This window comes from Canis lupus, chromosome 10 (genome assembly GCF_003254725.2).
Source record: "Canis lupus dingo isolate Sandy chromosome 10, ASM325472v2, whole genome shotgun sequence".
NCBI lineage: Eukaryota > Metazoa > Chordata > Mammalia > Carnivora > Canidae > Canis > Canis lupus.
In genome coordinates, this window is record NC_064252.1 from 43,167,252 (window position 1) to 43,191,773 (window position 24,522).

General features: G+C 46.0%; 1 protein-coding gene across 7 annotated transcripts in view; it reads left to right on the forward strand.

The window, feature by feature from the left end:
• CHST10 (carbohydrate sulfotransferase 10) overlaps positions 1–19,605 on the forward strand; it is a 32,079-nt gene extending 12,474 nt beyond the window's left edge. For all 7 annotated transcript variants that reach the window (XM_049115449.1, XM_049115450.1, XM_049115454.1 and 4 more), the window contains 4 exons: positions 6,119–6,210; positions 13,456–13,675; positions 16,136–16,241; positions 17,758–19,605. In XM_049115449.1, coding sequence (XP_048971406.1) covers positions 6,119–6,210; positions 13,456–13,675; positions 16,136–16,241; positions 17,758–18,295 — 956 coding nt within the window. In that variant the 3' untranslated portion in view covers positions 18,296–19,605. The remainder of the gene's footprint in view (positions 1–6,118; positions 6,211–13,455; positions 13,676–16,135; positions 16,242–17,757) is intronic.
• The last annotated feature ends 4,917 nt before the right edge of the window (positions 19,606–24,522 follow it).

Consider the following 24,522-nt stretch of genomic DNA (forward strand, 5'->3'; position numbering starts at 1 on the left):
GAAGTCCCTGAAATTAGCCCCAAGAGGTGAATCTCAGCTCCGTGCTTTCCACTCAGTAACTCAGCTAGCTCCTTTGTGCTCAGGCCTGATAGATTGTCATTTCAGGTACCACCCCCACCTTCCAGGAGCCCTTGTGAGAACCTGGGAGGTTTTCACAGCCTTGGGAAGGCTGCTGTGTTAACTGCAGGTATATGGGGTGGCCAGGAGCATCACAGAGCACGATGGATAATCACAGATACTCAGGGCTCACACCATGGACCAGGGCCTCTGTCAGAACAGCAGGCATTGAAACTTTAGGGAGTCTTTGGAATCTGAGACAGTCATCTCAGCTTGACCATTTAGATGTTTCTCTAGCTGCTCCAGAACAGTTACACTTACCTGTGATGGAGATCCCTCATTAAGAGAGCACTGGGTCTCATCCCCATGGTACTTTAGAACTATCTGCAAGACTTTGTAAACCTTTCCCTGTTAGCTCAACCAGAGACCAAATGAGTTAGAGTTAGAATCTCTAGGAGTGCAACTGTGGAGACCCACAAATGTAGAAAGAGCTGCAGCTGCTGAGAATATGAATTTGTTGGTACAGCAAGTCCACACATTTTAATGGTTCCCTTAAATGTCACCTCCTGGCAAGGAAGGCACTTCAATGGCAAGTCATGAGGTTAAATTGTTTATTATTTATTTTGTTTCAAAAACTAGGAGTATAGGGAATATATTTTATGAGACTTCCACCAAAAATAATTAAGTGAGGTGTGTGCCTTTGAGTTATAATATTCTTTGGCAGAATAGCCTCTAAAGAACTTTTCATTCCTCAGTATGAGGATAAGCTAGGATCTGATAAGCTAGGATGTGGTGAGTTTTTTCAGGAAAATGTAGAAGCCCTAGAGGGCTTTGTAAAGTGTGGAGCAAACAGTTAAAGGGATAGAAGGAGAAACCCGCAAGGAAGGATGAGAAGCTTTAAGATTTTAAACCTGGAGGAAAGATCTATGGTAGCTTTAGGTGCTGCTCACCAAATGTTTCTCACACTGGTGGATGTTCGGTGTGATTGCTGTGTTTAGTGAATGGGAGTGCAGTGGTGTGGACTACTTCTGGTTGGAACCCTAGATCCGGTGCACGCTTGGCCCCACTGCCCTTCTCCCACCTCTGGGAAGCAGGGTGGGTCACCAGTAAGCCCCACAGCATGCAGGTAACTTGGGGTGAGAACCCTTTGTTGTCAAGGCCAAAACACAACCTAGCCTTTATGAGCACACAGAAACTTCTCTAATTGTCCCTAAGTACCTGGTTGGGATCACGAAGATGGGCTGAGTTCTAAAGGAAGGAAGTGAGCTCGCCTGCAGGGTGTCTTGCTAGCCTGGGTGATTGAGCAGGGATGGACACCCATGAGAAGGTAAACATGCAGCTTCTGAGGAGGCCATCAGAGAGGGTATCTCCTGCCCCCTTTACAGCTGTGGTTTGGTGGGCTTAGTCACTTAGCCTTAGGGGGCCCCCTTTGTCTAGGGGAGGCACTTAAGCCCCCCTGGTGAGTCTTACTGCTCTGTACAGGGAACTGAAAGAGGTTTGTTAACATGTGACTGGAAGAGATTTTTCTCATGCAGGAGTTTGTTTCACTCATGTTCACAGTGTTTTGGTTTTAAACCAAAAGCCCAATGTGTAGTATCATCACAAAGAAATAATTGACAACACAGTGGTCTCCTATATGATGAGGTTCCATTTCCTGTAAAGCAGATGGGGGATCCGTGGTCTCATCATTCAAGGGGCCTGATGTAACTTCAATGTCTGTGTGGCTGCTCCTTCTGGCTGTGACCTCTGGGACACAGAGCTCTGTTCCAATCTGTGACCGGGCATGTGTGTTTTCTTCTCACCTACCTGTTCTTAATGATTTCCCTGCCACTTAAGCTGATAGGAAGAGCAGATTTACCTTGAAGTACTGTTCAAAAAGTTGTGTTATGGTCTGTCTTCAGCTCAGCAGTGAAGCCATAAAGGTATTTGTAGCAATGATCCATCCTTAGTTAACAAACTTCAGTGTCATATGGAACTAGGCTCAGATGTTATAAGTAGACTCTGGCACAGGGACATAAAGCCCATTCAGTGTTGGGAAATTTGATGGCATGGTATGGTGACACTTGAAATCAAAAACGACATCCTTGTCAATCTGGTGTGTATGTGTAGACACTGATTTTTCTTCTCAGCTCACTTTGACTTCCTCTTCTAATCTTTCGCCTCTACTCAGCCTCTCAGCTTGGCTGTCAGCTGCTTAAGGACGGAGCCCATGCTTTGAGTATCTTTGCCTTTCTACTGCCTAGCATGTGATGGGGCAGGTGACAGACACTGAGGTGCTGGTGCACAGCACGATGAGGGAGATTCGTGGATGTGATCCCTTCTAGAAGAACAAGGTGGTACATTGCTTGGCAAATGTAGACATCTTATAAAGCATTGCAAATATAGTGATGCCTGTAACAAAAGTTATCTGATACACTGGGGGCACCTGGCCATACCTAGAGGCTCAAAATGCTTGATCCTGGAGCTGGAAACTTGCTCCTGAGGGTCAAGATGGGGAACGAGACCATCTGTGCCAAATATAATGACTGGCTGAGAGATGAGATGTTCCACAGCTGCCAAAGCCTGTTCTCTCTGCTTCTGAGTATGGGAAACAAGTTGCTTCAGAAATTCATTGACAAGTCAGCTGTTTAGAATTCAGGATGCATTGTCCCATCTAAAATGTTATTAAGGAAACTTAGGATTCTGCAGAACCCATTCAACCTGTGACAGAGCTAAGCATTGCAACGCTGGTCTTTGAAGATGCCATCAGAACACAAAGTGACCAGACAGGCATCAAGTGTGAATTGTCTTGTTAGCATGTGAGTACTCAATGATGACAAGGTTGCAGTGGAGGAGGATGAATAGAGGGTGGTCTTTTGGGGTCCTCGGGGTGCATTGAGGAACTCTGGGGGCTAGTGGCGCCGATACTCTGTCCATTTCATACCATAGAAAGGGCTCGTGACCTTTTTTTCTTAAAGATTTTATTTTATTCATTCATGAGAGACACAGAGAGAGGCAGAGACACAGGCAGAGGGAGAAACAGGCTCCATGCAGGGAGCCCGATGCGGGACTCGATCCCGGGTCTCCAGGATCATGCCCTGGGCCGAAGGCAGGCGCCAAACCACCGAGCTACCCAGGGATGCCCGGGCTCTTTGACCTTGTTGCAAGTACAGAAGAGCTTCTGTGTACAGCTTTGGTTAGGATGGCATTTTAAATCCCACGTAGGCTAGGAAAAAGACTTTAGTGGCATTCCTAAAGGTGTGTGACAAAGAGGTTTATTTTGGAGGCAGAGAACTCAAAGATGTGTAACAGATGGGGAGATGGGATTATTATTATTGTCAGGTACCTGTAAGATGTTTTACCCTCCCTGAGTAGGGTGGATAGCAGGCCATGGTGCATACTAACAGCAGGGCTGGCTAGGGCCTGGGGGGAGGTGTAACAGCCAGCCTTGGGGCAGGTAGAGGGCTCCAGTCCAGTGTGTGTGGTGTGGCTATTAATGACCCAAGATGAAGTTTTGATTGTTTTTTAAATGAAAAAAATGTGCCTTTGTTTATGCTTTGTTACGCTGATTTTATGCTTTTTTTGTTACCTTTTTTCTAATTATGTTTTTAGGCTTTGGAGAATTTTGAAAGTAAATGTTTCTTTGATTGTAGGAATTTGAAAATTATCTTCAAATTCTACCCAAAGGATTTTCCCAAAGCAGTTTTTTTTTTTTTTTTTTTTTTTTTTTTTTGTAAATTATTACTCTGGTCTAGCATTTTGTAAGATTTGTCTCATCTCATCTCACTATCCATGAATTTTTAAACTAATGTATAAATACTAACTTGACTGCTAACTTGGATTTTTGTTTTTTAGATTTTATTATTTCAGAAAAAGAGAAGAGTGGGGGAGGAGCAGGAGAGGAGACTCTCAAGCAGACTCCATGCTGAGTGCAGAGCCTAATATGGCTCTGAGATCTCACGAGTCTGAGATCATAACCTGAGCTGAAACCAAGAGTCAGGCACTTAACTAAGCCACCCAGGCACCCTAACTTGGGTTTTTTTAAATTACACCATTAATTTTGAGATCGCTGTAGAGTCATGTAGTTATAAGAATGCAGAGTTCTATGTACCATTTACTCAGTTTACCCCAATAGTAACATATTCTAGAACTACAGTGCAGAGTTGCGATCACAATATTGACATTGATACAGTCAAGATGCAGAACATCTCCATCACCACAGGGAACCCTGGGTTGCCCTTTTATAACCATACCTAACTGCCTCTCCCTATCTCCCTCCCCTGGCCTCTACCCCCTCCTTGGAAACCACTAATCTATTTCTCTCTCCGTAATTTTTTTTTTTTTAAAGAATGTTATAGACAGTGTATGACCTTTTGGCCTTGGCTTTGTTTATTCAACATAATTTCCTGGATAGGGGATCCCTGGGTGGCGCAGCGGTTTGGCGCCTGCCTTTGGCCCGGGGCGTGATCCTGGAGACCCGGGATCGAATCCCACATCGGGCTCCCGGTGCATGGAGCCTGCTTCTCCCTCTGCCTGTGTCTCTGCCTCTCTGTCTCTCTCTGTGTGACTATCATGAATAAATAAATAAAATCTTTAAAAAAAAAAAAATAATTTCCTGGATAGTCATCCAACTATTATTTTGTGTATCAATACTTTGTTCCTTTTTATTGCTGGGTAGTATTCCATAGTATGGATGTATTACTGTTGTTTATCCATTCACTTGTTGAAAGACATCTAGGTTTTCTTCCAGTTTGGGGCTACTACAATATAGCAATGAAGTTGCTATAAACATTTGTGTTTAGGTTTTTGTATGGATATAAGTTTTCATTTCTCTGGGATAAATTCTCAGGAATGCAATTAATAGGTCATATGGTAGTTAAATGCCTAGTTTTTAAAGAAACTTCCAAGCTGTTTTACATTCCCACAGCCATGTAGGTTCTTCAGTTTTTCTGCACCCTCATTAGCATTTGGGAGTTTTCACCTTACTTCCTTTTAGCCATTTTGATAGATGTGTAGTGGTATCTCATTGTGGTTTTCATTTGTATTTATTTGCCTGATTGCTAATGATGTTGAGTATCTTTTCTTGTGTTTATTTGCCATCTGTAGATACTCTTTGGTAAAATGTCAGTTTGTGTCTTACCCGTTTTCTAATTGGATTGATTTTTTCTTTTCTGTAGAGTTTGGAAATTTCTTTACATATTCTAGATACTAGTTCTTTGCCAGATATTGATTTGCAGATAATTTCCCCCAGCAAGTGGCTCGTCTTTCCATCCTCTTTATAGGGACTTTTGCAGAGTAAAAGCCTTAAATTTTTATGAGAGTCAGCTTATCAATTTTTCCAAAGATTTTCTCCAATGTTTTTTAGCTTTTTTTTTTAAATTTTATTTACTTATTCATGAGACACACACACACACACACACACACACACACACACACACACACAGAAGCAGAGACATAGGCAGAGGGAGAAGCAGGCTCCCTGCAAGGAGCCCTATGTGGGACTCGATCCCAGGACCCCAGGATCACACCCTGAGCCAAAGGCAGATGCTCAACCTCTGAGCCACCCAGTGGTGGCTCAGTTTTATTACATTTAAGTGCTGATCCATTTTGAGTTTGTTCTTGAATAAAGTATGAGATTCAGGTAAAGGTTCTCTTTCTTTCTTTCTTTCTTTCCTTTTTTTTTTTTTAATTTTTTTTTATTTATTTATGATAGTCACACACACAGAGAGAGAGAGAGGCAGAGACGTAGGCAGAGGAAGAAGCAGGCTCCATGCACCGGGAGCCCGACGTGGGATTCGATCCCAGGTCTCCAGGATCGCGCCCTGGGCCGAAGGCAGGCTCCAAACCGCTGCGCCACCCAGGGATCCCCCCTTTTTTTTTTTTTTTTTTGGTCTGTAGAGGTCTAGTTGTCAGACCACCATTTTTGAAAGGACTCTTCCACTGAACTGATTTTGCACCTTTATCAAATGTCAGTTGGGCATATTTTTGTGGGCCTATTTCTGGGGCCTCTGTTCTGTCCTGCTGATCTGTGTATCTGTTCTGTTCTTCCATGAGAAGACACCTTAACCTCTTTGTCTCCTAGCATATGGCGCCAAACAGGAGTTTCTGTTGCTGACAGCCGTGCCTGATGCAGGGAAGCCGCCTGGAGAGAAACACTTTCCTGAGGAACTGAAAGTAAGCACAGCAAGGTGGAGGGTACTATCCCCTCTGAGGCCGTCAGCGGAGGGGCAGGGCTGCCTCTTCCTCATTTAGCTGTGGTGTCTTGTTCTCACCCTCTCTGGCCTCCGTGGGGATCCCCATCACATGGGACTAGCCTCCCCTCTATCTGTACTCACATCAGCTGGCTTCCTCTCACTGTCTCATCACATTCTGCTCTAGAGTTGTGGCTTTTGTTACTTCTGTACATTTCCACTCATCTTTTAGTTTCTCTTTGGAGGTGGCACAGTCACATCTGTTTTTAGGTTCTTCACAGTGCTTTGTACATCATGGATCCTCTGTAAATGTTGATTGTATTGTGTTCCTGACCAGCTTAGAAGGAGCCTTGCCAGGGGAATGGAGGATGTTGAGCTAGATCAGGAGAAAACCAAGGGAGTGGGGGAAAGTCTCTGACCTAGAATCATGGAATTTTTAAGTTTAGAAGGGTTCTTGGATAGAAGAGCAGCTAATCTCACCTTTGAATGGTATGGATGAGAGAACAATTTAGAGAAAAGGCTAATCATCCCAAATCATATGGGAGTTGGTGGCACAGCCCAAGGCTGCTGACTTACCTGGTGCTCACCTTCCTGCGTATTCTGACTCCCAAGTGTTTCTCCTCAGGCTCCTTTTATACAAAAATTCCTAATTAATCCCAGCCAAGATGAGGAGGGGACACACTCTTGAGATTCCCCTCTCACTGGCTAACCTCTATTCTGGGTCTGGAAAGTTTGGGTTGCAGGTATGTCTAAAGGAATGAAATTGGTAGACCAAACTCTAAGACATTTATCAGCCCAGCATTAAGCTGCAGAGAAGGAGACGTTCTTGTCCTTGATTTGCACTGCACAAGTTAGAGCGCAACAAAGTCTAGAAAGTGTGTACCTGGCCAGAGTGAAGTGCTGTTGGATCAAGTTTACAAGATGCAGAACACTGATTGATTGGTGAAGTCTGCAGAACTCCCTGAAGCATGCCTGGAATGTTGCTTTTGGGTCGAGGCATTCCAGGACAAGGGAAGAGAGTGGATGGACCACAGAGGAAACCAGAAAAATCTGTAGGAAATAGGAGGGTGGGAAGAGGAAGGGAAATAAACGTTTAGGTGTTGAGATCAGTAATGATACAGAGTTGGGGTAAGAGTTTCACAAGAGGAACACAGTGCTCTGAGACAAGGGTGCAGCTACAATGCAGTAGCTCGTGAAGAACAAAAGTGACCATCCCAGGAGGTGCTCTTGAGGAAAGGAGGAGCACCCTTCCCACAGACTGTAGGCCCTGTGGGGGAGTAATCGTGGTTGGAAATACAGCAGCAGAACATGCCTTGCAGTCCACAGAAGACTTACTGGGTTTTATTCTTACAAAAACGGCCCTCTGAGCTCTAAGTATTTTTATTCTCATTTTGCATTTGGAAAGTGTGAGGCTTCAGGAACAGAGCCTGTGTGTCAGAGGCAGCAAGTAGTGGGCTGGGACTTCCAACTACATGTCCTGTTTTCCGTTCTTGCTACCCTGTCCCCTTGAGGCTCATGAAACTCAAATGCAAGGTAAAGGGAGTGGGAATCAGCTGGTCAGACACAATTCTCTGAGACCCGGAGTCATTAGATGTTAAACTCAGCGTCTGTCCTCCCAAAAGAAAGGTGATTTATAAAAGTGATCAGGTTGTGTAGCTTATCTTTAAAAGTTGATCTTGTGTAGCTGTTGAACCAATATGTCATACACCTGAAACTAATATAATGTATTTCATTTACACTTCAGTTTTTAAAAACTGCAAAAGAAAGTTTAGCTGAATATTTGAATGGAAAACAATGTTAATCACTGAAATTGGTTTAGTATATTTGCAAAGGAAGAAAACAGAAAACCATGCCAGTCCATAAGCACAATTGAATGAGAAATTGTTTTTCTTTACATATAAGGCTTAAGCTTGAGGAAAAGCAAATTTAAAAATGAAGGAGATTTTTCTGCAGTTTCTCAAGAAAACTTGTTTGGGGGTCAGTACTGCCCTGTGATGCACTGCTCTGGAGTGTCATCCATGATCCAGGTTGGAATAGAGTGAAAGAAAAGAGAGAAAGACCATATCAATAAGTGAGCAAGAGTTGGGGTGAGTGAGGGAATGAGATTAAATTAGACTCCATTTGGAGGAGCAAGATGGCGGAAGAGTAGGGTCTCCAAATCACCTGTCTCCACCAAACTACCTAGAAAACCTTCAAATTATCCTGAACATCTATGAATTCGGCCTGAGATTTAAAGAGAGACCAGCTGGAATGCTACAGTGAGAAGAGTTCGCGCATCTATCAAGGTAGGAAGACGGGGAAAAAGAAGTAAAGAAACAAAGGCCTCCAAGGGGGAGGGGCCCTGCGAGGAGCCGGGCTGAGGCCGGGGCGAGTGACCCCAGGACAGGAGAGCCCCGTCCCGGAGACGCAGGAGCTGCACCGACCTTCCCGGGCGGAAAGGGGCTCGCAGGGGGTTGGAGCAGGAACCAGGAGGGCGAGGATGCCCTCGGGCTCCCGGGGACAGTAACAGCAACTGCGCGCCCAGGAGAGTGCGCCGAGCTCCCTAAGGGCTGCAGCGCGCACGGGGGACCCGGCGGGACCCGGAGCAGCTGAAGGGGCTCGGGCGGCGGCTCCGCGGAGGGGGCTGCGCGGCCCCGGGAGCAGCTCGGAGGGGCTCGGGCAGAGGAAGAGGCTCCGTGCAGAGGGGGCTGCGCGGTTCCAGGAGCAGCTCGGAGGGGCTCGGGCGGCGGCTCCGCGGAGGGGGTTGCGCGGCCCGGGAGCGCGAATCCACCAGCGCAGGCTCCGGAGCACAGGGCGCCGGGACACAGCCCAGGATCCCGCCTCCCCCGGGACAGGCAGAGGCCGGGAGGGCCCAGGACAGCGAGGACGCTCCTGCCCCAGCTGAGCAGATCAGCGGCCCCGCCCCGGAGCCTCCAGGCCCTGCAGACGGAGTTCCTGCCGGAGCTGAATCCAGGTTTCCAGAGCTGCCCCGCCACTGGGGCTGTTCCTCCTGCGGCCTCACGGGGCAAACAACCCCCACCGAGCCCTGCACCAGGCAGGGGCACAGCAGCTCCCCCAACTGCTAACACCTGAAAATCAGCACAACAGGCCCCTCCCCCAGAACACCAGCTAGACTGACAACTTCCAGGAGAAGCCAAGGGACTTAAAGTACACAGAATCAGAAGATACTACCCGGTGGTTCTTTTTTTTGTTTGTTTTTGTTTTTGTTTTTGTTTTGTTTTGCTTTTTGATTTGTTTCCTTCCCCCACCCCCTTTTTTTCTTTCTTTTTCTTTCTCTTTTTCTTCTTTTTTTTTTTCGTTTTTTTTTCTTTTTCTTCCCTTTTTTTTCTCTTTCTCTTTTCTTTCCTTCTTTCTCTCCTCTCTTTTTCTCTTTTTCCCAATACAACTTGCTTTTGGCCACTCTGCACTGAGCAAAATGACTAGAAGGAAAACATCACCTCAAAAGAAAGAATCAGAAACAGTCCTCTCTCCCACAGAGTTACAAAATCTGGATTACAATTCAATGTCAGAAAGCCAATTCAGAAGCACTATTATACAGCTACTGGTGGCTCTAGAAAAAAGTATAAAGGACTCAAGAGACTTCATGACTGCAGAATTTAGAGCTAATCAGGCAGAAATTAAAAATCAATTGAATGAGATGCAATCCAAACTAGAAGTCCTAACGACGAGGGTTAACGAGGTGGAAGAACGAGTGAGTGACCTAGAAGACAAGTTGATAGCAAAGAGGGAAACTGAGGAAAAAAGAGACAAACAATTAAAAGACCATGAAGATAGATTAAGGGAAATAAACGACAGCCTGAGGAAGAAAAACCTACGTTTAATTGGGGTTCCCGAGGGCGCCGAAAGGGACAGAGGGCCAGAATATGTATTTGAACAAATTCTAGCTAAATTAGACTCCATTTGTGGAAGCAAGAAGGCAAGAGCCAGAGTGGCAGACTCATGCTTGTGCTTTCTGGGGAGGAAGGGATATCTCTGCAAAGGATCAGACCTGGGTAAGGCTGCAAGTGCCCACTCTCATTTCTAGAATGTCTTGACCTGAGAAAGTAGCTGTTAGGAATTCCCAAGACACTTCCCTTCACCAGGGAAACCCAGGAAATTCAGTCAAACACTTGAGAAGGTATGTCAGGGAGTTTGGTTATGGCAGATTCATGAGGTAAGAGCAGGGAGCTGGAGTCGTGGGGTGGAAGCATTTATTATCCCAATATTTCCAGTGTCCTTGTTCTCTTGTGTTCTGGAAGGCTATGTCCTTCTCCCCCATTTTGTAACTGACACAGTCCCTAGGGGAGGACTGGTTTTACAACTGCCCATTAAATGGATTGCCTGAAAATCTTGGTGCATTTTAACAGATAAAAGGGCATTTTGGTCCATTCAGTAAAGTTAATTTAGGGGACCATCTGGTTTGAACTTTTGGGAAGAAGTTCTGGGTAACTTAAAGGGAATGAATAGACAATAAACAGCAACAGAAACATTTCAAAATGCTGAGGGGAAGGCGCCACAAGTAGGGGTAGCCAAAAGAGTGGGGTTAGAGGAACAGACTCTTTATTCAGACCTGCCTTATGGGATGCTTCTTGGAAAGCCAGAGGTCTCTGTGGGCAGACATTCCACCATGATGTGAACAGGGAGGGATTAATAAGTCACTGAGGACAGGGTGTCACTGAACTGCCACACACGTTGTTACTCAGCTGAGGTTTTCTCAGTGTCTGCACAGAACACCTGTAACTGCATCCAAGCACAGAGTAAAGACTTGATAAATATTTGTCAAATGGTTCACTCTGCCGAGTAACAGAGCAGTAGATTTTGAATCAAGTGTTAACGAAAGCCCTTTTCTGTTATAGATATTCTGTTAGGTTCTAAAGCTGTCCCAAAGAGTATGTGTCATAATTTGGAATTTGAGCTTTTTCATCTCTTTTTGTTTTTTAAGTCAACTTTCTCTTGAGAGGAAAAGCCAAATGAACCCATTTTGTGTCCACTTTCCTTGCCAACCATACTGACTCATCTCTGATTTATTGGGCAGTGGAAGGGCCCTGAGGCCACTTCAGGAAGTGGCTGGAAATATTGGCTGTTGCTGTAGAAAAAGGGAGGAAGGAAAGATGAGAAGGGGCCCATGGCTGGTAAGAAAGGGACAGGTGAGCCCTGGAAGGAAATTCAGAGGGGGCTCTGCAGAGTTGTGGCTTTTAGTTAGTGATGATTGTGCTGAAGGAAGAGAGACAAAAATGTGCTGTTTTTACAGAGCCACCTTTTAATATAGAAAGTACCCAGATGCCATTCACAGACAACTTGGAACAGTTTTCTAGAACTTTATAGAAGTGTTTATAGGTGCTCTCCCCCAACAGCCAATATTTCTAAATCAAGTTTTTTATGAAGGAGATAAACTCTTTGTATATTTTTTTAAAATATCCAGCCTTAGAAGGAAAAAGACCTCAGCTATACCCATCACAATCCATAATTTTCTTTAACCACTGTCAACACTTTTGTATGTTTCTTTTTTAAAAGACATCCATTGAGGTGTAACAAATATATGGTATAAGACTCCATCCCTTGAGTGTTAAGCACAGAGTTATGCCTCTTAAACTACCTGTAAGCAGAGGGGATGGGTTCTGTTTGGTAGGGGTGTCAGTCTTACGGCAATGGTAGCCATTGTGAAGAAATGCTGGAGCACAGTGGCACTGGTTTCTGTTCTAAGGAGTCCCTCCCACCTGGTGGGAAAATCCATGTGAGCTGCGGGGCGAAGACTCTGATCCAGAAACCCTGCCCACCTCCTCACATAGGCCTCCTAACCTAAGATAACTTTCACCCACTGTCGCATATGAGCTCCACCCCTGCCTAAGTGTCCTGAGGAAAAAAAGACATTTTCTGAACCGAAAGTGCAGGTAGAAAGGGCTCCCTGCCTTTGAGGCAAATCAGAGGAGAAACCCACACTGATCTATCCTGATGAATTTTTTCATGTGGTGGAACATTACAGAAAAAAATCCTACAAGCACCTGGGTATTAAAAATGGGTTGCTTACAAAGAGTGGCAGTTGAGGCAGGGGTGGGAAGGGTGGGCCACAGACTTCTCTCCGGTGTTCAGTGCCAGCTAGAGACTTTGTAGGGAGGATGATGACTCAGTATTCACACTCAAGTAGTATTCCATATGTGAAGTCTACAGAGGAACTGTCCTGTGTCCTAGATAACACACAGACTGGAAATTGTACTGCTTTTGAGAGGAAAAACTATTGAGAGATCTATTCCAGATAACTCAGAGGTGATCAAAAACGCTTGAGACATCACAGAATAAAAGCAGCAACAATGCCCTTGTGCAGCTTGCACCCCAACCTCAGAAACCCAGCCGGAGGCCATGCCCCAAGTGGTCCCCGTGATCCTGGGTCATCCAGGGCAGCCCACATGCCCACTTCTGCTTGCTTCCAGACCCACTTTCCTGGCAGGTGGGGGTTTCTGGATCAGAGCCTTTGCCCCACATTCACATGGGTTTTCTCACTTGTTGGGAGGACTCAGCAGAAACCAGTGCCCCCAGCACTTGCCCACAGTGGCCATGCTTCCAGGAAGACTGACACCACTGCTATACAGACCCCATTCCCCTCTCCTTAAACTGCCTTACAAAGAAGCTTGGCCCCATGCTTGTCATGGAGGAGATGGAGTAATGGCTCTTGCATTTTTAAAACCCATACTGAATGACCTAAAGTAGGTTTTTTTAAATTAGTAAACCATTACACCAATAATACCAGTAATACCAGAGCATCTGTGAAACAATCCGCACGTGTGTAGATGACTGGCCCTTCTCTACCATCCATCTACGTATACAGAATTAGGTGGAGGGAAATGCTAGGGAGAAGGAAGGAGGCACTAAAATGCTCAAATGCAGAGTATCCTGCTATGCCCGAGATGTTGTGGGCCATAGTGCCCACCATCAGCAGAGTGACAGGCAGACAGCCCATCCGCTGCCTCCTCCCAGGTCTGTTCAAGCTGAGGGTGAAGAAATACCCTCAGGTCTCTGACCGAGCTTTGGTCCAGCACATCCATGCAGCCTGAATTCCAGGCCCCTGGAGGTGAATCATGCCTGCAGAGTCCTGCTCTTGCTAAGGTGGCTCTGGTTGTTGCCCTCTACCTGCTAATGTGCTGCATGAGGTCAGGGGTTAGGGTACCTTGGGTGGGCCCCGTGGTGGGGGTGTGCTCCCCTGTTTCCTGTTCAAGAAGCTCTTATGCCCCTTTTGCCTCCTTGTGACTTGCAGCCGACTGGGAAAGGGCTGGTTCAGCCCCTGGTCTATATGGAACGCCTGGAACTCATCAGAAACGTCTGCAGGGATGAAGCCCTGAAGAACCTCTCGCACACTGCCATCTCCAAGTTTGTCCTGGACCGTATATTTGTGTGTGACAAGCACAGGATTCTTTTCTGCCAGACTCCTAAAGTGGGCAACACCCAGTGGAAGAAAGTGTTGATCGTGTTAAATGGTGCGTGCAGTGCCCGGTGGCCACCTGCGGTCTATGGTCGGGCGCAGGGTTAGCCTGGGGGTGCCCTGTGGCCTGAGCAGGGGAAGCTGAGGGGGACAGCACAAAGGAGCCACAGGCAGGGACTGTCGACTCAGAAGGGCTGGTAACCTTATAGACGGTTCTCCGTTGTGTTTCCCCTGTGGGTATTATACTTTATTATTATTATTATTTAATATTTTATTTAAATTCAGTTAGTCAACATACAGTATAACACCCAGTGCTCATCCCATCAAGTGCTCTCCTTAGTGCCTGTCACCCAGTCACCCTGGGTGTTGCACTTTAAAAGCTGGTGGTTTAAAGTTTTAAATATTGAGGTTTTCAAGCCACTGCCCCCACCCCACCCCGCCCCCAGTGGTCAGGATCTCTCCTCACTTTCCAGAGCGGAATCCCTATCTCAGACAGCCTGTCCCCCACCACCCTGGGCTGATCTCTTTTCTTCTCTTCAGAGGCATTGCTTTGCCTCTTAGCAGTTGCTAGCTCTATGGTGGTAAGTCAAGGCTCACACTCAGTGCCCTCCCAGCTGCTCCTCTGCAGTAGAAGGTCCTGTACCCAGGCCTGGGAGGGGAGCCCTGTCAGGTGGGGGTGTGGGGGCCCCTTCACCCACAGATGAAGTATTTTGTGCCACTTGGCTAAGAAAGAAGGCGTCCCATTTTGTACAGAGCCTCTATGTTCAGAGGATTGAATCCACTTGCTTCAGGAAATCATGTTTATTTAGGAACAAATTAGGTCATTGGAAAGTGACCTCATACACTACAGGTTTTGATTACTCACTGCTCTTTTCAGATACCATGTTTGTTTGTTTAAACTCCAATTACCCTGAATTGGTCCAAGATAATTATGGGCTCTGTCTGTTAAATCCAGCTTCAAAAGGAGCGTAATTCCAGTTGACAGCACTGTGACTCCAGGACCAGGAATCAGCCCTCAGAGCACTGTGAGAGGTGGCCCTGTGGCCTCTCCTCCAGCCTACCACTCTTGCTGCTGTTCTTAGAGTTGGTGGTCAATCGGCCTTCTCATGGTTGCTTCATTTGACCTTTTTGTGGTTGTTTGGGGGAGAAAAGTGAGACACTTGCCTCATCTTATAGTATATAATTAATGTGTTTCTTGGAACTCTGACAGTACGTTGGATTTTTGACATCAAAGAATGAGGTTACAAATCAAATTTAAAACAATAAATACACAAAAGTTTTATAAGTCTGCCGCCATAATATAAAGCATCACACTTTAAATAAGTAAACACCAATTTGCAAGCGCAGAATAAAAGTGGGGGCAGGTTTGCCAGGCCATAAATAGAGGATGGTCCTTGTGGCTGTCTCCAGTCGTCCCTAGAGACACCTGCACCAGGACAGGTACTTGAGCAGGTCCAGGTATAAATCTTCAGAGCTGGTTCTTTCATTATCCTCTTCAGAGCAGTTGCTCATCTTGCTCATTTCATGGCCATCCATAGCACTTAGCGCAGAGTTCTGGACTGGTGCTTACGTACTTGGGGAAGGGATAAATCAAACAAGGCAAAAAAAAACCAAACAAACAAACAAAAAAAAACCAAGGCAGTGGCCCTTGTATAAGGTGGCCCAACAGAGATCCTCCTTTGCCAGACTCCAACAAGACAGGATTAATATAACGATGGATGGGAAGGTTTGCAGAGGCCTGGCTAGAACCTTTGTGGGTAATGATGCTTTGTTTCCATTTGTCTTAAGTTGAGAAGAGAAGGAAAAACCTGCCCAGTCCACCAACCTGAGGGTGGGGTGCACTCAAGGCTCCATTCAGCAACCCCAACCTGGGCACTGTGGCTTTGCTCCTGCCCTGCCTTCTTAGACACATTTTGTCCTCTTTGTCCCCTGCTTCAGATATATCACCCTGCTCCCACAGCATTGGCCAGGTTTTCCCAGCACCAATCAGCTTTGCCACTCGCCAGTCTGGGATGTGGTGAGGTTACCTAGGAACCACCACAGGCTTAGGAATGTGGAACTGGGAGGGACAAGCCTGTTGGGAGTGATGGGCCCCTGATGGGGCATCAGCCAGCAGTATGTTTCATAGTCCTGCTCCCCTGGCATTTCCTCCCAATTTCAGAGTAGAAGGAGCATGGCTCGTTTTAGGAATTCTTTCTGCATGCAGGGAGCTTTTTTAAATGTCAGATTTCACCTAATTTAGGTGCATTGCCAGGGGTAGGGATTGGCAGTGTTTCTTCCCCTGTTCCCCCACCTACCGTGACTTGTCTGTTTCCTCTAGTTGGCTTATGGATTACCAGAAGCTTTTCTTCATTCTCTCATCCTGCTGGCAGAAGCAGCTGGAATTCAAATACCTAAACTGGGATTTTGGTGGATGGGCTTGTGGGGAACTTGGGGCCCAGGTTAAGAGACCAGGCATCTTCCTTGAAGGGTAGCACTGAGGCAGCCAACCTGTCCTTCCTTGTTTCCTTCCCAGGGGCTTTTCCTTCCATTGAAGAGATCCCCGAAAATGTGGTTCATGACCACGAGAAGAATGGCCTCCCTCGTCTCTCTTCCTTCAGCGATGCGGAAATTCAGAAGCGGTAGGAGTAGGTTCCTAAGGGGGTGGGTGGACTCAGAAATGTGCTCGCTCCTCACGGGATTTTGGTAAAACCCGAGGCTTAGTTCTGCCCTTGCCATGCACTTCAGATTGTTCCAAGGACTACTGGGGGCTTTTGGTTTACATCGGTGAGAGGCAGCCAAGTATACACCCAGGGTTCAGTGCATTTAAATTCCTTCATGAAAAAAAAAATCCTTCATGAGAATTTCAAAACATCTCCTCCACCCTTACCTTTATGCAGTCCATTAAAACAAAGGTTACACAATTTTCTTAATAGAAACGAGTAATTTTTTTTTTTGTTCTCCTTTAGTTCTGCTAAGCTTTATGGACTCCTTACTGAATATGACCTTTAGATCATAGGAAAGGGATTTGGATTACAGAGGAACCCCACCTAGTTTTTTACCTTCTTCCAGAGGCCTTACCCCAACTTTCATGGTAGCTGCCCAGAGGACTGAACCTAACACAGGCCGAGAGAATCAGACCTCACTGATCACAGCAAGGGCAGAGACTCGGCATTTAAAAAATTACTTAGCTAGTAAATTGAAAACTTCTTTTTAGTAACTATGAAATGACCCTGCAGAACAAGGCTTAAAAGAAATCAGAATGTTGTTAAGGGCACCAAATGAACTTTGACTCCCTTGCTTTTTAGCCATTTGATTCTAATTTTTTCTGGTGCTGGTTATTTAGTCTTCCTGGTTTGTGCAAAACCTGTAGAACGCAGGTGTTAGATGCGGGATCAGAGAGCCTCCTGGGTCAGGGCTGTCCTGCTGCCCGCCTGAGCACTGACCTCATAGGGGCTTCTGTGATAGAAGACAAGTCCAGGTGTGCAGGGCCCTGATCTGGTCTCTGGCGGGGAGTGGGCACTGTCATGATGGCAGTGGTGATGTCACTGTTCTGTCAGCACCATCCCAGGCCGTCACGCTGCTGCCACTGCGCCAGCCCCGCCACTACTGGCAGCTACCCCGGGCCACCTTCCTGCCACCTGGAGCTAGCAGCCTCGCTCCCCACTTTCTCTTACCTACTCCGTGCTCTAGGTGGCCTTCCCCTGGCAATTGTAAATTGAACTTATACAGAGGTTTCCTAAAGTAACTTCCTCTGGCCTCCACTGTTCTGCCTCACTCAGGGTCCTGCCCTTAAATCAGTTCTCTGCCCAAGAACAAGACTTTTAAACCCCTTTGAAGTTTGGAAATACTTGAGTATCTGTTGAGATAAGTAGATGTCTTCACGGTGGCCCTCTGGGATGAAGAGTCCCGTGGCCTGGGACAGTTACGGTTCTGAGTCTCTATTTCCTCACTGTAAAATGGGTCAGTAACAGTCTGCTTCCGAAGGTGGGTGGGTGGACTCAGAAATGTGCGAAGCTCGCTCCTCACGGGAGGGCGAGTTCTAGCCACAGTGGCCGCAGCTGCTCCAGCAGACGCTCTTCCGTCGTCCCACCTCTCCCTGGTTATCACCAATGAGCATCAGCCTGACTGCTTGTTTATCTTCATTTTTTTCCTTAGCTTGAAAACATACTTCAAGTTTTTTATCGTAAGAGATCCCTTCGAAAGGCTGATTTCTGCGTTTAAGGATAAGTTTGTTCACAATCCCCGCTTTGAGCCTTGGTACAGGCACGAGATTGCCCCTGGCATCATTAGGAAATACAGGAGGAACCGTACAGAGACCAGGGGCATCCAGTTTGAAGATTTTGTACGGTACCTGGGCGATCCAAACCACAGGTGGCTGGACCTTCAGTTTGGGGACCACATCATTCACTGGGTGACGTATGTTGAACTGTGCGCACCCTGCGAAATAAAGTACAGTGTAATTGGTCACCATGAGACCCTGGAGGACGATGCCCCATATATCTTAAAAGAAGCCGGCATAGACCACCTGGTGTCTTACCCCACCATCCCTCCGGGCATTACCGTGTATAATAAAACCAAGGTGGAGCGCTACTTTCTGGGCATCAGCAAACGAGACATCCGGCGCCTGTATGCACGTTTTGAAGGGGACTTTAAGCTCTTTGGGTATCAGAAGCCAGATTTTTTGCTAAACTAATGTGTAGAACTAATGTGAATTCAAATACCTTTTAGACCAGAGGCTAACCAGATGGGAGACGTGAGCACAGAAATGACATGTCCTCCATTCAACTCCTTCTGGAGACTCCGCAGCCTCCCATGGACCTGTGCATGCCTCGGCCAATGAAGCTGGACCCTGACCGTTACAACTTAGTTTGGACATCAGGTGCACTGAGGGCCCTGGCAGGTCCCCCCTCGGTCTCCTCCCAAGTTGATGCCATTAGAATTCTCTCTTCAGAACGTGAAAGGGACTGAACATCTGCAGTCTGACAGGCTGGGAGGAGAAATATATGGTGTAGGAGTCATTTCCCTCGGTTGTCAAAGAGGCAGACACACTGGCAGCTCCCCTAGAGGGTGGGTGGTCCTGCCCGTCACTAACGGATTGCAAGAGTGGCACCTGGCACTTTGAGGAGAGATAGAGAAACTAATGGTCTGCAAAAATCGCATGGGGCTAATACAGGATCAAATCTGGCTTTCATCTTAGCGCTGCTATCATCACAGAGGCAAACCATTCTTTCTTTCTAAGACTCTTTTGTTCCTGTGAAACTCAGAGGTGACCTGAGGGTACTTTTTGGCAGTCCATCTTTCCAGGATACATGCCTTGGTACTTCTAGTCTGTATTTCTGAACTGCGTGCTGAACAGTTGTCTCACTCACCCCGAGAGATGCAACTTAGGAAAGAGGGGAGTGTACATTCTTTCCACCTGAGGAAAGGAACATCGTGGGGGGCCTTACAGGATACGTAGCTTGGGAGAAGGGAGAGCTGGTTGGGTTCTGGCACTCCCACTGCGGTGGGTTTGAGCATGTCCATGCTGATTATTGTTCACCTCTTTGTCCTATCCGGAGGTGACAACACCCGTCTCTGGGGCTGTCCCTTGCGGCAGAGGCAACCATGGGCCACATGCCGGCACTGCAGAATCAATGCAGTGTTCACATGGCAGTTTCCATTCATCTCTGCCACATGCTCGCCACTGGACCCGATTCTGATAACACCATCATCCTGGACTATATGTTGGATAATCAAGTTCACCAGCAATAAAATCCTGGGCCGAGGCATCTTCCAGGCATGAAGGAGCAGGCCACAGCTGCTCTTTCAGATGTCGCCTGACAGCGAGGGCTCTTGAGATATAGGCCAGGTATCCTTGTGAGAAGTCCTAAGTGCCCGACTCTGCGCAGTACCCACGAGCCCAGCTTTTCTTCCAGGCAGCCTCAACCTCCCCTTTCTCCAAATGGCTTCCTGAATTTGTAAATGTGAAAGTAAAAGAAAATAAAAAATATGTGCCAAACCTGACATGTGCTGCAGTTCTAGGGAAGGTGCTCTGTGGCCACACCTGGTCCTTAAGGCCTGGCAACAGTGATGGGTGGCTTGGGCCTGCTTAGATGGCTGCTGGTGACAGAACTGTGGAGGAGAAGCAAGACTCAAGTGTGACTGTTGGCATTGACGAAGGGCAGTCGATGTCGCCTTTCATCCTCAGCTGACACACAGAAGATGTAATATGAGTTATTTTTCTATGAAGTTTTAGCAAAGTCTTGTTAAAATCATTACATACCTAATGAGCTGATTACCTCCTTTCTATTTGAAACATAATAGCGTGAATAACGTATGTGAATTTAAGGCCCTAGAGTTAGTCCTAATTTATTTTTTTTTTAAGATTTTATTTATTTATTCATGAGAAACACAGAGAGGGGGAGAGAGAGAGGCAGAGACACAGGCAGAGGGAGAAGAAGGCTCCATGCAGGGAGCCCGATGTGGGACTTGATCCCAGGTCTCCAGGATCACGCCCTGGGCTGAAGGTGGCGCTAAACCGCTGGGCCACCCAGGCTGCCCGATTTAGTCCTAATTTAAAAAGGTATTTTCTTTTGGAAACAAAACACTGGGCCCTGGGGTGCCAGCCCCTACCCTCCTTACGCACCACCGCCCCCCCACCACCACACTTCTGGCATTTAGATTTAGGTCATTTTTGTCTAGCATTTGGTTCATTTTCCTAGCATTTTGCCAAGCAAACGGAGGCTGCCATCACATCTCCTGAGCACTCTACCGTGTGTCCAAAACCTGCATTCCCACAACCATCCCTACCGACCAGGGTCCTAACCCTGCATGGCCAGTCCCCTGGAACTGTGCAGCCCCTCACCCCCCACTGAGGTCATCTGACTTCCTTCCACCCCCAGAACCCACTGCCTCCCTTCTGGGCCTGGGCAGGTGTCCATGCCTCTGTGTCCTGAAGCAGTTTTCTCCCATACTGCTGCAGCAGAGCCTTACAAAAGCAATGTGGAGCAAACCTGGCCGCTTCCTTTCTGGTGTCCTTCCTGGCAGCACCGAGGACCCAGGACCTCCTCCCCCAACAGTCCCAATCAGCCAGAGCCTGCTCCACTGCCCCCCTCCACACCTCTCACCTCACTGCTTCTGTGGGGATGGGTGGGCTGGGGTCAGGCCAGAGTGGTGCCACCACCTACCTGGGAGCACAGCCTTTGCCTCCGGGTAAGAAGAGATGGGCAGCCCCCATGAAATGTCTAGGTGGAAACTCAGAAGTAACATTAAGCCTGGATTAAAAGGAACAAGTAGTCACTCTGCCTCCCAGAAGTGGTCTTAAGATAGGGAGGCCAATTCCTAAATGTAAAAGTTTAATGATTGTAGGTTGGCTTAATAGGCTTGTATCTTAAATTGCTTTCTCTTATTGGATTTCTCTCCTCACATGTTTTAGTTTTATTGGTCTAAGCCCTGAAAACCATCACAGTGAAGTGTTTAGAGCCAAGATGAAATTTGATTTTCATAGTGGCTGAGCGTACACAGAGATGCTGCAGATCCACATGCAGGCTCTCCAGCTCCAGCTCAGGTTCATGGGAGGAAAAGCCTCCAGGGAGGGGTCCCAGCAGGTTCTCAGGGATGTTGGTCTCCCAGCCCCCACACTGGACCCCTCACCCTATCCTGACGCCAATCCCTGCCTCCCCACTTCTAAGCCCCAGCATGGCCTATTCAGCTGGAATCTCCAGAAGCAGGAAACAGCAGAAACCTGGATTAGGAGAAAGCAGTAATAAGGATGGTGGCTGTTTGAGAGGAAGCAAGCCTTGCCACCTTTGGGATGAAATTTAAGTTGTTCAAGGTACATTTTCCAAGCTTTGCACCAGGGCTGTGGGGTTCCAGGCCTGAACCAGGAACAGCAGGCTCACAAGAGAGGAGAGACGTGGCAAGTGCTGAACAAGGCGGCAAATTTACTCCCCTGGTAAATGGCGGAGTTTCTGGTGAAAGTGGCAGGTAAAGGGGAAGATCAGGGAAGGTGTAGGGAGCAGGAATTATGTCTTAGCTTCCTTGCCCCCAAGCCAATCTTTCTGTCAATTACTGTTTATCAGAAAGCCATTTTAAACAAGACTTGGATGAGAATATCATGTCCATAATAATTTTCCTCAAGGCTGAGTCACTGCTTACCTGACAAATCATAATGGGCCTTTGCTTCAGGTCTTTTTCAGTCTTATTTCCTATTGTCTGGAATCCTTAAACACTCAATTTTTGTAACAAAACAGTCTCTGTTTTCTCTTTGTCATCCTCATCACAGGTAACAGTTTCACTCAATATTGCATTACAGTAGGACCTGAGTCTCAATCCATCTACAGTATTTTTTTTTTTTTTTTGCCACTCAGCACCTTACTAGTAGTTCATGTATGTAAGTAGCCTCAATATCAAGGTATCAGGGTTTTTTTTTTTTTATTAGATAGGAAAACACTAGCTGTTGCAACAAACACCAGGATTTCAGTGGCTTAAGACAGTAAAATGATTTTCTTGCACACCCAATAGTCTGTTCCTTGTAGGCAGGGATTTTTCCATCATATGGTTCCATCATTTCAGTGCCTTATCCCTCTGCTTCTAAGAGAAGGGTAAAGAGCCTGGAGCAGCACTGGGGACATTATTTTGGGCCAGTTGTGGAACTGGGACACAACTTCATTCCTTTGGCACAGAACAATTTCAAGGGAGCTAGGAAATGTTATTCCTGGCTATTATTAATAGATATTTCCTGGTGACAACTCCACAAATTTGTGGGGGATGTTGACTAATTGGTAATAGCCTCTGTGTAACTAAAGTGCTTTACCATTTATAAAGCATTTTAATGTAAATAATGACATGAAGTAAGCCTAAAAGGTTTATTATCTCCATGTCATAAAGGGAGAAATGGATACAGAGATGTTAACCTGTGCAAGATTGTATCACTCGACTTCTGGTTTCAGATCCAATGCGTAAAGAGCTTGGAAGTTATCACTCCTCTTACAACAACAAAACAAAATTGAAAGAAAAAGAAAAACCCTGAAAATCAATGCCTTTTCTTGTACTCACCAGAGAATTGAGGTTACAAGACAAACTGCTGTCCTGAAATCTGTAGAGAAGGGTGAAGACAGAGATTCACAGCTGAGATCTGCTTACCTAGAGTGAAAACTTCCGGAGCCATCAACTGTAGGAATCACTTAGATGGCCATTTTGACAAATCACTGGGTGCTGAGTGTGGGCTAGCTTGAGAGTGAAAAACTCCTGGAGGCCACAGTCATAGGAAATTTTACAGATTTTCAAAGGTTTTACCTCCAAGAGAACCCCACCAGTTTATTATGATGAAGAATCAAGAAATACCTCCTGCTGGCTCTGGCAGGTGGAAGAGAAAGATAACCATTTTGAGATATGCCCAAAACATTCTCCATTAGAAAGACTTACTTTCTAAGGGAAAAGACTACCAGAGCATTATCCTGCATAAGAAGGTCATTTACCCAATTCCAGTCCCCTCAATCCTTCCTATTTTACCCCAGGGGTAAAAAAAATAATGCCAAGAATCCCCTGTAAAGGTCGCAGCCTGGGGACAGGCCCAAAAGACAGATTTTATCATTAAAATTATAGAATGCTTCCCCTCCCCTACACCTTGCCACCACAGCAACAGGAATCAAAAATAATTGAGTTCCAGTTAAAGGAACGGAAAGAGCAAGGAGCAGACTCTGAAGAGGAGTTCTTAGGGAAGCCAAAACAGCAGAGGACACAGAAGCAGAAACCCTAGAGGAAGCCAAAACCTCTGGCGCCTACAGTAACAATAAACATTAAACACAGCCCAAATCCTTGGCAGATTAACATAAATCCTCACACTAAAGGCCTTTTACCTCAGTTTCTGTTACCTGATACATTATGGCTGGAGTCTAACAAAAAATTGCAAGGCTTGCTAAAAGACAAGGAAAAAAATCTGAAGAGTATCAGAACCAGAATCAGATATTGACACAAATGTTGGAATTATCAAACAAGGAATTTAAAATAACTGATTAATATGTTGAGGGCTCTAAGGAAAAAAGTAGACACCACGAGTGAACAGATGGGTAATGTAAGTCAAGAGATGGAAACTCTAAGAAAAATCCAAAGAAAATGCTAGAAATCCACAACAATGTGACAAATTAAAAATCCCTTTGAAGGGCTCATCTGTAGACTGGACACTACATCTGCAGCAGTATATTGTGCTGTTTCAGGGTGGACTTAGATTATTTATTTATGTAAATGCAAACTCAAGTCAACTACTAAACGGTATAAAAAAATAATTGATATTCTATTTTTTAAAACCTTTATTTTTTTAAGATATTATTTATTTATTCATGAGAGACACAGAGAGGCAGAGACATAGGCAGAGGGAGGAGAAGCAGGCTCCATTCAGGAAGCCCAACATGGGACCCGATACCGGAACCCAAGGATCATGCCTGAGCTGAAGATAGATGCTCAACTGCTGAGCCACCCAGGCGTCCCTGTGATTGATATTCTAATAGAAGAGATAAAATGGAGAGAATAACACTAAGGAATTAGCCATAAGCATATTGCTCTGAGAAATTATCTGGAAACTAGGATAATAAAAAAAAAAAGTAGTGATGTATCTAGTCTCCAGTGGGTGAGTAAATATAAGACAATTGTGACCAAAGGCTGGACTTCCAGGCCAAGGACCACCCCATAGAAGGCATGGTCACCCCATCTAAGTCAGGAAGTCAGGGAAACCCCAGGACCTCCAATCCACAACAGCAGAAAGAAGGGACAAACTGTTTCCTCCTCCTCCAATGTGTGTGTGTGTGTGTGTGTGTGTATATATATATATATATATATATATATATATATATATGAAACCATGATTAATGAATTTCCTGATGTTTTGCAATTTGGGCTTTCCCATTGATGGTATCTCTTACTGATCTTAAAAAATAGCCAAAT